Source organism: Centroberyx gerrardi, chromosome 15 (genome assembly GCF_048128805.1).
Source record: "Centroberyx gerrardi isolate f3 chromosome 15, fCenGer3.hap1.cur.20231027, whole genome shotgun sequence".
NCBI classification, from domain to species: domain Eukaryota; kingdom Metazoa; phylum Chordata; class Actinopteri; order Beryciformes; family Berycidae; genus Centroberyx; species Centroberyx gerrardi.
Window position 1 is genome coordinate 16,772,669 of NC_136011.1, and position 15,992 is coordinate 16,788,660.

At 41.0% G+C, this 15,992-nt stretch overlaps 1 protein-coding gene across 1 annotated transcript in view; it reads right to left on the bottom strand.

The window, feature by feature from the left end:
• Positions 1-15,376, bottom strand: part of lrmda (leucine rich melanocyte differentiation associated) — a 196,810-nt gene extending 181,434 nt beyond the window's left edge. Inside the window, exons 1-2 of the mRNA XM_078288817.1 lie at positions 15,144-15,376; positions 14,385-14,485 (exon numbers count right to left, since the gene is read on the bottom strand). Coding sequence (XP_078144943.1) covers positions 14,385-14,485; positions 15,144-15,185 — 143 coding nt within the window. The 5' untranslated portion in view covers positions 15,186-15,376. The remainder of the gene's footprint in view (positions 1-14,384; positions 14,486-15,143) is intronic.
• Between the last annotated feature and the right edge of the window lie 616 nt (positions 15,377-15,992).

Sequence of the window (15,992 nt, forward strand, 5' to 3'; positions counted from 1 at the left end):
CGGCAGGCGTTTCACAGAGCACGGGCACATGAGAGGTTTTTTCTGGGAGTTAAATACACTGTGTGCGATTGTAGCGGCAGAGGAGCAGCTGAACAAACTAAGGATTCTGTTTAATTTCCAAATCTCTTACATGTGTAGTTAAATATAAAATTATGCATGGTCCTTAGTCTTGCTGAGGTTGCATCATTCAGCCTCCCTCCATTTCATTCATGTTTTTTTTTCTTGTTTTTTTTAGAGCACATGCCTCATATCCCTCTGTTACTCAATGTGTAGGATGAATGTGTCAAAAAATAGTTTTCCTAGGCTATATAACCAAAGAACTCTATATAATTTTAATAAATTAATGCATCAATTTCCTGCATTCCTGCCTTTCTTGGTGGTGCTTTATTACTGACATGCTGCCATGTGACTGTGTCTTTCCACTCTTTCCATGGCAAGACCCATTGTTGCCATACAAAGAAGCATACAGTAAAATGCCTGACTGTAGCATTATGGAAAATGCTAATAATAAACAACAACATATCCCATATTTGAGTGATGGGCAGGAGTCAGCATATTAAATTATCTTGACAATGAAAGGCTCCTTGTGCTCTGGACAGAGAGGAGAAGCAAACAGTCAAACACACAGGTCTCATGACCAGACACAAGATTTTCTATCTATGTCATTTCCTCATTAGCAGAACCCCCCCACCCCCTAGCCACTCATACCACAGTGGGTTCACAAAGGTTTCACTTCATACAAGTCAAACTCATATCAAACAACATTTAGCATTCAGGTCAGCCGTTGTAAACACATAATCATATGCTGAGTGACTAGATCCGATCGCACAGCAACCTAAATGAGCTCCCTTCTATCTTATCTGATGCTTTTATCAGTGTTAAACAAAATGGGCTACAAATGTTGAAATAGTTGTAGCAAATAGTTTTGATCATGCGCTGGCCTCCCTAATGAACTGTCACAGTGTGAACGCAAATGAATGCCAGCTTGTGTGAACTCTAAAGACGAACAGACACGAGTCCTTCTGTACTGGGACTTTGAAGCCTGTCAGAAAGGCTTGAGACAGCACTGTTCCCCTCATTAATCTCCCGATAGAGGAAATGAATACACTGACTGGGCCCGACATTTTTGTTCTCTCATAAAGAGAAACAGAGAATAGCTTGGAATGAAACTCCACACATTATGAAAGCTATTATCTTCAGCTGCCAGTCTCAGTGAGAGAGAGAGAAAGCTGGTAATCCAAAACTAATAGGCAGAATGAGAGGTGCAAGGAGAAGAAAAAGTAGGGGACTGGGTCAGATTCTCTCTCTCTCTCCCTCTCTCTCCCTCTCCCTTCTCTCTCTCTCTCCCTCTCTAATTACTGACAGACAGGAGCGAGTATGAAATGAGACTGACAAATGAGAAATATTCATATTTTCTCTGAATGGTATTAAACCCTGACAAAGTAAAGGAACAAAATGGAAGGTAGTTTCAATTTTGACATTGTATCAAATCTGACAAGATATTAAACTGATCTCAAAACACAGACTGTCTGTATCATCGCCAAGACAAAATAGGATGTCCTCTTCTTGGATTTATTACTCAAGATTTATTACTCAAAAGGCACAAATTGACATTTTCAAAAATTATTGTTCGGAGACACAATCCCTTCACTTCACCAAATTAGCAGGCCCAACGGCATAGCCTAATCTTTAAAGCAGAACTCAACTGGCACCAATCATCAACCAAACCAGTGAAAATAGCAACCGTGGTACAACTCAGATTACTTGATCTGCAGTCAATCACTGGAAAGAAAATCCCCTCAAATCCTCGATGACTGCAGCGCGCTCATCCACCACACACATCCATCATCTCAGAGGTTACCAGTAGGTCACTGATGGTTCTAATATAAAACTCACCCTTCCCATTCGCCATCTGTAAAAATGATTAGCAACAGACAATGACCAATCCAAGATATGGGACACTGTGTTACAAGTCAATATTCAAAGTTTTTTTTATTGTTATTATGATCGCACTTATTATGACTCTAAGCTTTATATATGCACAATTTTAAATTTCTACAGGTCACACATTCATGACAGAGTGCAGAGTTCTCTCCAAGATCTCATCTATTTTCAGTCAAAATACTGCACAAAAAAAAATCACTTGCATCACCATCACCCCATGAGAAATTTGGTCATACAGCCCTTTCCTCGCTTCCGGATATTCTTTTCAATTCTGGGCACCTCGAGCATCCTCCACTGGCTCTACCACTTCAAAAACACACCTCATGAAAAAATCAGGAGGCCTGTCTGACATGTGTCCCCCTGCCCTGATGGCATGCCAACACCAAAGGCCGGCATTGATTTTCTGTAACGCAGGGTCGGATTAGCCCTCTACAGGGATTAGCTGCCTGTGCAAGGCCTCAGGGTTCGCTATAAAACTAATAATTAATTTAAACAGCCGGGCCCGTGGAAGGATACACTCACTACACGTTGCCAGCATGAGGGGGCTGAGTATGAGTGACGGACTGTCTGGCGCACCGTGGAAGGAACAGCTATGTGTATCGGCCTATGTTAAACTTGGTTCCGAATCACATTTGATGATTACCTTCGTAGTTGCACCCCTGCCTTGTTGTACCCCTAGATGGCCACCACACATCTCTGAAAAAAGTTTCAGCTGCAGATTACTCAGTGTTAATTATTTGGCTTAAGTTTAATGTCATAACCTAACTGAAAGCCATGTCAGTAGCCAATTAAGATTCACGGGTGCTTAGCTGACATGAGCACAGTGAACGCTGTTCTCTTCTTTCACGGTCGTACTCTGCTTGAACCCTAACAGAGGGTCATGAAGATATACAGTAGCTATGAGCTATTAACAGTGTACAAGAAAGCAGCCATGTTGTTCCTAGTAAGGCCTTGTGAGGATAACAGGACAGAAGATCCATTCATACATAACGTCAGGAGCGGTCAGGACCATTAACAAAACAGCCTTATTCCAAGGTGCTTGTGCATTAACATTACATAACTACTAATGAAGTGATTTTTTTCCCCCATACAATATATTTTAATATGAAAAAGTCACGATATGCAGAGATAAAAATTGTATTTCTAAATGAGTTATATTGATAATATCACATGATTAGGGCTGAATAAAATTCCCAAATTAGTATCACATATCAAACGAGCAGCACACTGTCCCATCTAATCCTTCATATTAAGGAGGAAACATAATCACTTGAACATGATCCTTCATAGGCAACTTTGTTTAGGTTAAATGTCATTTTCTCGCACCTGTTACACTGCTACATGTGGGCACTGTAGCATAGTAAGCTAAAGCAAAATTGAAATACCCAAGCTGTAGTTATGGAGCTGAAATAAATTCACATGTATTCTAAGTTTAAGGTGCTACATGTAGCATTTTTATATATATCATCAAATGAGACCATGATCATGATGATTCATAGCCGCTATGTCATACAAGTGGTATTGTTAATGCTAGTGTTTCCTAAAATTTAGACTACATTTCCCATAAACCCTGTTGTTTTCTGTCGCAAAGAGGATGTTGTTACTTGTCCCCCCCTCCCTCATTCTGCCATCAGCCTTTCACTCACTCCACCATCTGCCATTGCAAGAACCTGAAATCTTTAGCTCAGTTTGCGTTGTAGGAACAGTAGACATCTTCTTGTTTTGTGCAGTAAAGCAATCTCTCTTTGTGCCATAAAGTAATCAAACAGGGTTTCCCGTGAAATCCAACCCTTTACATACTGTCAGATGCAGTGTAGAAGCTGGTGGAGACGCCAATCGCCTCGACAATGGTCTCATTTGTTTACGGTAATTATACTCTTTATGTCTCAAAATGAAGGTTAGGATGATTTATTGACAATAAAATGCTGCATGTAACACCGTCAGTATCTCCAAAAAAAAAAAGAAAAAAAAAAGACTGAACCCAAAGCTGATGAATAAAAATGTCTTGGGATGAATGTGTGTTTTACTTGAGGTGAAACCAAAACAATGAAAACCAACACATGCTGAAGCATTTCACTGTATCCCTCTGAAATCATCCCCCTCCTTTTACCTATAGCTGCCAATAAGGGTTGCCACAGCCAGAGAAGGTAAAGGGATTTCTCCTACTCTTCAAAAGACTTTGATCTGACTGACACACAAACGGCCCTCAGATCACAAGTCTACAGACCCTGTTGGGCCTGCCTGCCTGGTCTGCTTGTACATGTACACTCCGTTCCTATGAGGATTCTTTACCCTCCTCCCATTTCCCTTCGTCTCTCCTTTATCCCTTCTTCTTCCTCCTCCTCCTCCTTCTCCTCCTCTTCCTCTGCTGTTTGGTGTTTTGAAGCATCTGAGTACAGACATGTTCTGAGCTTTGGCGGACCCAGGGGCCCCAGATCCAGACAGAGGGAGAAAATAAAGAAACTCTCTGCTGTGCCCCCAGTACAAAAGCTATCTCACTACCACCACTGGGGAGAAACTCTTAAACATCACCAAACGTCTGGACAGACAGAGAAGATCAGAAGACTGTTTGGTCTGTTGTTCACATAATCATACTGTCAGCTGCTGGTACAGTCAGCAGCTCACAGAGGAACAGCCATGATGGGAGTCAATGCATTTATCCTAATGGAAAGACAATGTTTTATGAGGGAAAACAGAGAATAAGAATACTGTACTATACAGACTGCTGGCCCCAAAATGGAGGGGTTGTTTCTTGTAGTTTTCCAGCACAGACATGTCAGCAGCAAGGACATGAAACATGCCGTCACTGTTTCTTATCTCAATATGTCCCTGGGTGGAAAAGTGAGGCAACAGCCTACTGATGTCTTGCAGTCTGCCTGACCATTAAAACATATTTCCATGCTGATGGATGTCAGATGTAGCCTCAATAAACCATAGCTCGCCCTTGATTCTTGAGGTCATTCCTAACTACACAGTTTTCTAAACTTATTCTGTATGCTTTGCAAAAAGAACAAGCAAATGTAAACTGTAAACAACTTAAAATAATAGAGGAAAGGGGGAAACAGCAGTGGGGGAGTAGAGAGGATGTTATCCCCCCACAAATCTTCCTGGCTGACCAATATCAAGTTCTTGAGATGGTGGCTTGGAAGGACAGTCAGAGGTTTTTATAAGTGAAAGCTGTGAAAGATGTGAGTAAGTTTATCTGAAATGGAAACGGGAAATGAGTTACAGCTGTGCTGAGAATGTGGCACAGCTGTCCAGAGCCAGAGATGGTTTAAGCATTCTACAGGAGTGCAGAAAAAAACAGAAGACTCACCCACGAAGGCTGAGTAGGGGCCTGGGACTGCAAAGCCAGCAAATCAGACAGTCCGCATGCAGTTTATCACTCTACGGGTGGCAAACCACGGTTAAATATGACTCAAAACATAGGGGTTAAAGGGTTATTATATTAGGCACTCTTTTTTTGCCAAGATGTAAGAGCAAATTCTTTTAATAATGATGAGGCCTTGAAGGACTGCTCTTTCTAATAACAGGTTCCAACTGCATTTTTATGGTCGTAGGATTTATTCATCTACTGACAACATTTATCATACGGCCCTCTTAAAAAATCACCCCCCGAAATTCAAAACATGGCAAAACCCGCAATCATCCTCTAAAATCTTGGCATCAATACACTCATGTATCTGTCTTCACTTTTCACCCCTGGGCCCTCTAGGAGAAACTGTGGGAGATTGAAAGCCATGAAGCGACCAAAACTGCCTAGACCGTACCAAAGGGAGCTCCTTTGTTCCTCTTCCAAAACGGGCTCCAAACCTTTTTTTTTTTTCCATTTGGGACTCAGCCAAGGGAAGTAGAAGTATGGCTGCCCTTCTCCATGCTCTGTTCTAATATGTTCCATGCCTTCCAGTTGCTTACATCATCAATCTGGGAGATGGCTAAGTGTGATGGGGTGAACATAAACAGTGCTCGAGTTATGGGCTAAAAGAGACACAGGTTGTGTCTCAAACATATAAGTTGGCGCCCTCTTCCCTTCAGCCCTTCTTTTTTTCTTGCATGGAGGAGTTCTCGTATGAAGTCCTAATGGCTGGCGGGTATCCTAAATGACTCTGCATGTGCTCTGTGTTTTAAAATCAGTGCTGAGGAGGGAAAGGAGCGACGAAAAGGAAGCTGTTTTACAATATCGAAATTCACCCTCATCATCAACTCCAAGCAGCAAGCGTGTTATTGACAGCCGAGTGCCAGTCCTAATCATCTCCCTTTTAATGCTCGCTTAAAAATGCACACCCTCATGTCAAAACCTGACTACACATTAACTCTCCCCAAATCGTCTACTTACTAAACATGTCACTAATGAATTATACATCTGACTTTTTCCTCTCTCATATTTACATGGTGTTTCGGCAGCATTTGTGGGTTAGTTGTAAAGTATTTAATAAGTGTTTAAATATGTACGAGAGTCAAGATCTTAGCCAGAGCATGCACTGTACTGTAGATGTTTACGCAATATCAAAAGACTCTGCTGTGCCTATCAAAATGAGTAAGACATATGGATGGTTTGTTTTTCACTTGCCAAAATAGAAAAGGGAGTATGTCCACTCGGGCCCCATCAGGTCAAACCATAAAGATCCATCACTGGCTTTGCGCTCTGCTAAAACGCTAAGGAAACATATTGTAGATTTTAAGACCCTTTTTATTCAGCCAGACTGTGTACTAAAACTAATTGGATTTCTGTCAATGGAAAAAAATATATCCCTGGGACGGCTTTGAACTCAATAGCTCTGACTATCCAACTGCACATGAGGGAGTGGGACCTCGCCACATGCCAAGCACCAGGGAGGAAAATTAAATCGGTGGTCAACATAAAATATTAAAATAGCATGGTATCGAATTTTTGAAAAATGATGTCAGGCCTGCTCATTATGTCCAGCAAGGCAGTGAATTAAGCTATATTTAGTGGGTGATAATTGAAATCATAGCTGTAGTCATTACCACTGACAAGTTTCTAAATAATACCCAATAAATCCCTTCTTTGTAGCAGGGTCCCCATGACAGCTGGCAATGCTGAAAAATATAAAGTACAGAAACAGAATCTCTTTTCCTTTCTTTCTTTCTTTCCTCTCTCCCTGCCCCCCCATCTCTCTCTCTCTCTCTCTCACTCTCTCTCTCTCATAGAGCCAATAAAATGTCAGCTTTTATTCTCCTCCTCCAAAGTGTTGGCTAGATGTCAGCAGGCCCTTCTAAAGCTCTGCCACTGCAAGCTGAAGGCCTGTAAATCTCTATGTCAGTGGCACGCCATCCGTCTTGGGATATACAATAAAAAATGTGACGCAGTCATAAAAGGAATGGCATCACTGCCCAGTATATATAATGTGAACAAAAGGAACATAAAGATGTTCCATTCCATTCAGAATCCTAAACCACAAGATGGCTCTAGATTGGGAGGGGGGGGTTCTATGGAATGTTCTAGAAGGCTGATGGCAGCTCCTGACAGTGATTAACAGACGATTCCTCTGCCATCAGTGGGCTTTTGTTGTGTTGTAACAGAGAGATAGAGATTTATACTGCAGAGGTGAAAGGAGCTGAAAGCTGACTGACTGACTGACTGACTGGCTGACTGGAAGACTTCAGCCCTACTCATATGCACATCCACTTACAGTGAGAAGATAAGCCTGTAGAGACTGGAGATCATTCAGTTTATCTAATTTACGCATACAATTTGGTACACATGTTCAAAATGGAGGCGCTGACGTGTAAGTTTCATTGTGATAGTCCAAATGGAGCTTGAGTTAAAAGACATGAAGTGACCAAACAGTAGATTTTAGCTAATACTTGGCCTTAGAGCACCAAATTTGATGAGATCCAATGGATACAACTCATCTGCATTTGATGTTTAAACATAAACTTCAACTTCAGGCAAATTTAGGTGAGGTAATAAATGTATTCCTGTCAAACAGTTTCTCTGAACGTTCTTTTTTTTGTTGTTTGTTTTTTTGTTTGTTTCATGGCTTTACCTTATGAAGTTGCGAAGATATGTTGGTGGACAGACACAGAAAACGCAAGCACAAAACAATCAACCATGCACGGATGCAGGATGCAATGAGGACCACATTATTGCGATTTGGCTGCAATGTGGGGAGAAATTGTTTTCTATCGGATATGAGATTGCCATGTAACCAAAGGAAAAATGTAATTACTTGAGTTGAGCTCAATAAAAAAAATGTAAACAAATTTGGGCAGGCTTTCATTTTATTTATTTTTTTCTGTTAGTTTGCTGGTATACTGGAGAATGGCGGTCTTTCTTTACACATTGCAACTACAGAGGTCCCTCTGTGTGTCGTTTTATTTAGTTTCTATGATTCTGTTTTATTGGAACACGGTTTGTATGAGATGCCTACCATTTAACCTTCAACAACTACATTCACACACAAGATCTGTGCGACACCGAGTCATTTTTTAATGTGACATTTGCACTTAAAATGAACACTAAAAATATTCAAGCTGACCTAACTATGACTTTATTTGAATGACCTGAGCAATCACTTTAACCATGATTTTGATAAATATTACAAATTCATCTTTACTTCACTATAGGATTTACTGACTCTAGCACATTGTTGGCGGTGTTTTTACTATCCTCTACAGACAGGAAACTGTTTGCAGCAATTACTTAAAAGAAGATTCTGATATAAGCTCAAATTGGACAGATGGAAGAACAAGACAACCCATCCATTAAGCATAACATCTACTCCATTTTCCTAAGCTCTCTGTCATCCCACCACTTTCCCAGGAGTAGTCCATCACTTAAAAAAAAAGATCCCAGTGAAAATTAAAAAGGATTTTTTTCCAATACCATAAAACCAATATAAAATAGCATAGTTCCTGATATGAATATGTTATTTCCTGCCAAACCGTGTCTCTCTCATCTCTGGTTTAAATCTGTTAGGGCTGGAGGAGCTCTGTATCCTCCTTAATTCATGAGACACAGATCAGGTTATCCTAGAATATTAGCCTAAACAGGCCTGATAGATCGGATATGGAATATATTTCCTTAGCAGAACCAAGTACGCCACCACCATTACCACACAAACACACACACACACACTATACACTTCTAGTTAAGTGATTTGAGGACTTCATACTGCCAATGTTTCATATCCTCTCCTCCTAACTGACACTTTATCTGCATACTGGCATCTCTGCAGATTGAACACTTAGGCAAGACAATGACAGGCTCTCTCCCCGTTGTCACTTCTCATTCTAAGACCAGTCTAATGCCTCTTACTGGGCTTCTGCCAATAACACAGCCCCCCCTCCCCTCACCATCAAACACCCTGAGTCTACCTAGCTGGGATAGAAAAGGAGCACTTGATGTCTGTGACACTCATTTGTCAATTAGCAGGCCCCTTCCCGTGTTGACATACAGCAACTTGAAAGACAGAGCAGTGCCTGTGACGAATTAAGAGAGACAGATGAGTGAGGCATGAGCGGCGGAGTAATACTATAATGTGCTTTAGATATGAATATAAAACGACACAGCTGACAGGCCATACAAGGTTTTATTTCATTTCTCAGTGTACCAGGCCTCCCTACTTTGTCTTCTTTGTTCTCTTTTCATCAGACTACTTACATCTCATTTTGACAGCCGGGCGACATTTAGAGCACTTTCGTTTTAAAACGCGAGTTAGCATACTTGATTTGTCATTAAAATGCAAAACGGCTGCCATCACCGACATAGCCTGTGTGCATGCACACACGGGCACACACACACACACACACACACACACACACACACAGGTAGCCGAGGTTCATCTGCAATGCAAAAGTCCAATATGGACCCCTCTTTCTACAGCTTCAAGAGGATATTAATGGCAGGCTGAATTTCAACTGAAAAGTCTAATCTTGGGAGTCCATCTGCTACATAAAATACTTAGAAATGTATTTGAGAGTAATGTCAATGTTTCACTGGTCTTCAGATCATATGGTGAGTACTGGTAGCTAGAACCCCAGTTACGTTCACAAGTAAACAGAAGATCTTTGTGGTGAAATGTTCTGCTTTTAGTGTCACAAGCCATTTTGCCAGCAGTTGCTTGCAATCAATCACTAATTTCTACATCGACAATGAATGGCATACAGTATAGAGGCGATGAGATGAAGGGGTAAACCGTCTTTAGTGACATGGTTAAACATTTTTAGCTGTGACCTGCAGCTAGTACAAAAACAAACAAAAAACTTTACTGTGCCATTGCAGAACGCAGCTATAAAGACTGAATGAGCCAACTTACTGCATCACTTTGAGTTTTAGCTCGGTTGGTAAAGCATAGGTTTGCCACACCAGAGATCCTGGGTTCTAATCCCGAGTGAGAGAATTTAGCATTACCAATACATTTATTGAGGAGTCACAATGTGAGAAGACTTGGTACCCCCCATCTTAGATTTTTTTTTTTTTGGGGGGTTTTTTACAGAACAGGTAGGGTGATAGGGAGAGGGACATCTGTGATTACCTATTCTCTATGAGTACCTATTCTCTCACTGTTTTCATTGCTTACCACTAAATTCACTGATAGTAAAATTCAAGTATTCTTCAATTTGGTGGCATCCCCAGAATCCCCTCTCAAAAATCCCTGTGGGTTCCTACAGTAGATCCCATTTTAGAACGATGTGTATGTTTAGAGGGGAAAGAGAAGAGTATAATAATCCCTGGCACATATATCATTGTTCTTGATGAAGTATCCCAGAAAGTTAGCAACCTTGATAATTACCCGTATGTTTTAATCACAGCAGTCTGGATGACCAACGATAGCAGATGCTTCATAGTAGTTGAGAATATAACTGACATGCATGTTTTTATTGTATGTGTGAGAAACAGTACACCGTGTTGGGAGGACACGGTGGGGCTAAGACAGATCTAAGTAAAAGAGAGAAAGACTAACTTTCAGGTTCCATTATCACTTCACAAACCTTGTCTTTGCAGAACTGTGATTTGTTTATCACAATGCCATTTCGTATCTCAGAAGAAAGGTAGCACTGTTCATACAATGTTAGCATTCCTCTCGTGACTCATAGATGTGAGCTCCTCAAACCTCCTGTGTCCAATGTGATAGCACAGCAGGTAATAGATGCAAGCATCTCCTGAGGACAGAGGATGAAGCAGACCCCAGTCACAGAGGGGAATCATGTCAACACAGCGCATTCCCACTCAGCACATCATGTACACACCTGACCTGAAACAAAGTGGACAACACAATAATATCCGAGCGCCGTCCCGCAATAGAAATCTCACTGTGAGCCACACTCCTCAACACATTGATGAGACAGCCTGACACTGCGGCGCAGAGTGGGAGAGGTGTAGGTGTGACAGGCTGCTACCATAATTTCATCCTGCCATTACCTGCCCAGCCACTCACACTTACGCTTATGGAGACAGATACACAAACACTGCATGTACACACACGCTCACACACACACACAAACACAAACACTCATTATTTGTGTGAGTATTTGTGTTTGTGCATATGAAAACATATGAAAACATATGCACAAACAGAGACACACACACACACACAAACAAACAAACACACAGCATCCAGAACTCAGTTGAAGGTGATGCAGTACCTCACTTCTCATTGTGACTCATTGTCAGGTTGGTGGATGAGTGCTGTCAATTGAGCTGACAGAAATAAGCATATTAGCCACTACAAACTCTGGCAATGTCTCCCACTCGATTTGAGTCAAGCAGCGTGAAGAAGTGCATCACGCTGAAGGTAGTCCACTCTGTTCCACTAACATGTGCCTCAGTTTACACTTGGTTTGCTCGAGCTGACACTGAAATGGGGTCATAGTGTCAACACATGAGAGCCCCCGCTATCGCACATGCAGCGTGAAATGGGACATGATAGGTAACAAAACTTCAAGATGCTTCAAAGTGCTACACTCAAGTACAGTACAGTAGTAGCACCAAGAATTCAGGGACAGAAATACCATTTATTGTAGGAAACAACAGCTTTAATTTATCCTAGTCTTTTGCGCTTGGACTGTATGTCCCTCTATTAAGCTGTGGGACAGGGGCCTTTATCTTTCAAGGGCATTCTTATAGGGATCAGAACTACTGGGAGGGTGTGGCTACGCCTTAGCTAGCCTATAACACCATCACATGTTGAGTTGCTTATTGAATTTCACAGCTCCACCCACCCATGACCTCGCAGCATTGTCATGTGAGCTCCTACAGACTCCGAGTTTAAGAGAGAATGGCGGATGTGCAGGTCTGGTGTGTGTGTGTGTGTGTGTGGTGGGGGACTTGCATGATCACATTAGCAGGTCAATACTGTATAGCTATAGATAGAGATACAGTATGCAGACAGCTTACACTGGACGTTACATAGTCCAGAAAGACTCACTTGCTTTTGGAATCACTCTTTGGCACGTGATATTTTCCAATCTCTCTCAGAGTCTCTTTACAAAATAAAGAAGGTTTTAAAACTCAGTGGAAGATGAATAAAACATGTTTACAATAAAAAATAAAATTACCTATGTAGTTGCTTTAATGTTAACTTGACATACAAGATTTAAATGTGAAACATTCAATACAACACATTCTCCACAAGCAAACCATCAATCAATAGCGCACTGATATGCGCCCCAAATGGTTCGACCACCACTTCATTACTTCTGCACTGCTTCTCTGCCCATACCATCCTTTGAAGTTCAGTAATGATATCTGACATCTAAGATTCCCCCTTAACCGAATTGAAAATTAATAATGAATTAGTAATATCTGAGTTATAAATATTTGATTCTGAACATCAAGTTCTTAATGTGACATGTTCAAGGGCGAGAAACATAATGCCAGCCTTGATCTTCCTGAAACCAACACACATAAGACTTGTTTCAGTCAGTTTTCATAAAGCTGTTTGTAAAGCATAACAGGCTTCCACATCCACAAAGGTAACTACAGGACATCTACTGTCCGATGGGAGTGTTCTGTTCCATACAAAGGTAGCATACCTGCAGTTATGGTCTGTTGGCGTTTAGCCTGTGTAAGGAATAAAGACATACTGCAGCACCTGTTTGAACTATAAATGACTCGCAAACAAAGCTGTTTTTCAACTATTATATTTGAAAACCAGATAAGGGCAATTGATCAAAAGTCAACCAGTTATTACAGGTAATACAACAATGTCATTTATGAGCTTCTCCCATTTTGTTACCCGTTTAATAACACTTCAAGAAATAATATGGAACACCTTCTGACCATTCAGTCTGACATTCATTGAGTGTGGGTGCAGTTTGCACATTCTACACAATTACCTTTGTTCAGCACTTAAGGGGGCAATCATGTTTGAAACCAGGAGAAAAGTACGATCCTTCAACAGACGAAAAGGTGAATCAAATTCCAGTGAGGCTATGTTCCTTTTCCAATTGCACTGGTTCATTAAGAATATTAATGCCTTGATAAGTATACATTTATGTACAGCACACTGGGGCAGCAGTGGGATTTACCAATTATTATTGTGACAGAACCTGGCGTAAAGCAAATCAATTAAATGGATGAATCCACATCTCCAGCACCACAGACAACCGCCTCAAGACGACACTTTTCATGTAACAAAAACGTCCGTATTCAGATGGCTTCATGGCCTGACAAGTCAAGAAAGGGGTTCAGAAACAAAAGCACCTCATAACTATCATCTCTTCTCTTTTACTTGCCAGATCAACTATGCTAGTCCTGCTGTTGAAATGGCAGCCCCCTCTGAACCAGCTGCCATGAGGTGTTCCTTCATGTCCTGTCAGAGGAATCCTTTCTTCTATTTGCCCCTGAATTAGCATGTCACATTTATTGATCATGCCTTTTATCCTGCCCCAGCATGGCACCAGCCCAGCTCTTACACTCACTCAACTGTTTGATGTGATGACACTCTGACCACCTATAGACAGAATGCACACATTCAATTGCACTTGATGCAGAGATGCATCTGTCTACCAGTAACAGCTAGGTCTAGAGAGGCAAACTTGAACTTATGTTGCCATGGAATACATTACTCTAAATTCCATTAAGTGATAAGGGTACACTGAATGCAAAAGTTTCTAAACACATATCTGCAAAACAAAGACACTAAAACAGAGCGCAATGCAATGTCTCTCTGGTAGACAAGCATCTTACTTCACATTTTACATCACAAATATGTTAGTTTTTGTCATAATAACAAGCATGTTTGAAAATTTGCACAGAGGATGCAACTATATTTTTTCTCCCAAACTCAACATGGGTTGTTTATCATTACAGAGATAATACTTCAGAAAACATGACCTGTCTGCAAGTTTAAGTCTCTCGAGTTTACACTCTTACGAGAGATTTATCACAACAGCACCAAGCATCTGCCTCCAGGTAATTCTATGTTAGTAGCGTCAGTGTGTACCTCGGTCATCGCTTCCTATCTCCTTACCTGAGCTGATTGAAGCTGAGATCCAGTCTTCTGGCAAACCGGCCATATCTGTCTCCAAGGAAGTCGGGAATGTCCTTACAGTCATGTCCGATATAGGAAATCTTCAAGGAAAACAATACAGAGAGATTACTGTGTAATAGCATAGCGACCCTGACATATACAGCAAAATGATACAGCAGTGTTTCAGGATGTCCCACCTCCAAAGCAATAGTGTGCTTCACTTAAATTGACTTTATACTATATAGTACATTTAATTACAGTTAATTAGAGTGAGGATGTTTCAGTGTTGACACTCAGTTGATTTGAGTTGTGTAAGTTGAAGCCAGGTGATATGTCACCTACTGTCAGTCTGTTAAATATGCATGGAGATGACTACTGAGTATTTTGCTCATACTCTATTGTTGATGATGCTTTCTTGTAAGCCTACTAATACTTTTATTACTCAGTGAAAATATCCATTATCAGTAAACCACAGTTTCAGCACAGGCTACTACCCGTTATGACTGGATAGTTAGGCTACTTGCTACTTGATATTGTCTGCAGTGAAGTTGTAGGAGGAACTGCAAAAGTCTGACTGTGTATTGACTGTAAACTACATGTGTCACATGACACCGGTGATGACGGAGGAATGAAAAAGCTTTTGCATTCAGCGCTAGAAAACTAAACTTTTAAACAACATTCCTTGAGAAACACGCCAATTAAACAAGCGATAAAAAAAAAACCCAAACCGATAGAAATAGAAGTTGAAACACAACTTACTTGCGTGCCATTCAATGCGACCATCGATTCGCTGCGTGCCATAACTTTACCGTCTCTTGCGGATCACAGCCCAGTTACTCTGTTTTTAGACAAAATATCTGAATTGAAATCCAAAGTCCCGCTCACGCAAGAAAAACGACCGCTGTAAACATTAAGCGATATTTGTGGATGTACTTTTGAAGTCTATACTGGTCGTTTTCAATTGACTACCGTTTCCGCGTGCTGCTCCAAATCAGCTGACCCGCTCTGCGGAAACATGCGGACATGGTGTTTGTTATTGGTGAAATCACAGTACCGTCTGCTGATGAAAAAACAACTGACAGGTTTCACTGAGCCTATATGAAGACCTATTGTCAAGTGAGTCCTTGTGTTTAGAAAGCACCTTGATGAAGCAGTGCTGCTGGAAATGAATTTGGTTAAGTAAAACTGAAGCTTACAGCCTCAAACACCATCAGCAGCAACCTGTTGCTGTCAGCAGCATGACGAAGCCCTTTATTTGCAATCTACCTCGATGAAAAAGTTATATATAGCCTATATTTGATTTTATTTAACCAGGTTAGCCCTGTAGGAATCAACAGTCTGATGTCCAAGTTAGTCCTGGGAATAGCAGCAGCTCATTTAGTTAGAGACAGCAATGATAAGCACATTTCATGAGCAATAAACAGGAGAGAGCAGGAAAAAGAGAAGGAGAGAGAGGATAAGCACAGTGATGCAGCCATAAAACAGTAAACTGAATCAAATTGATGACAAATTCCAAAGAATGTGATTTAATTTGTCCTAACAACTGCTTTAAACTCACTGAGAACAACACTAACACCACTATGCAGAATGGGGTTGCTCCAGCTCTGT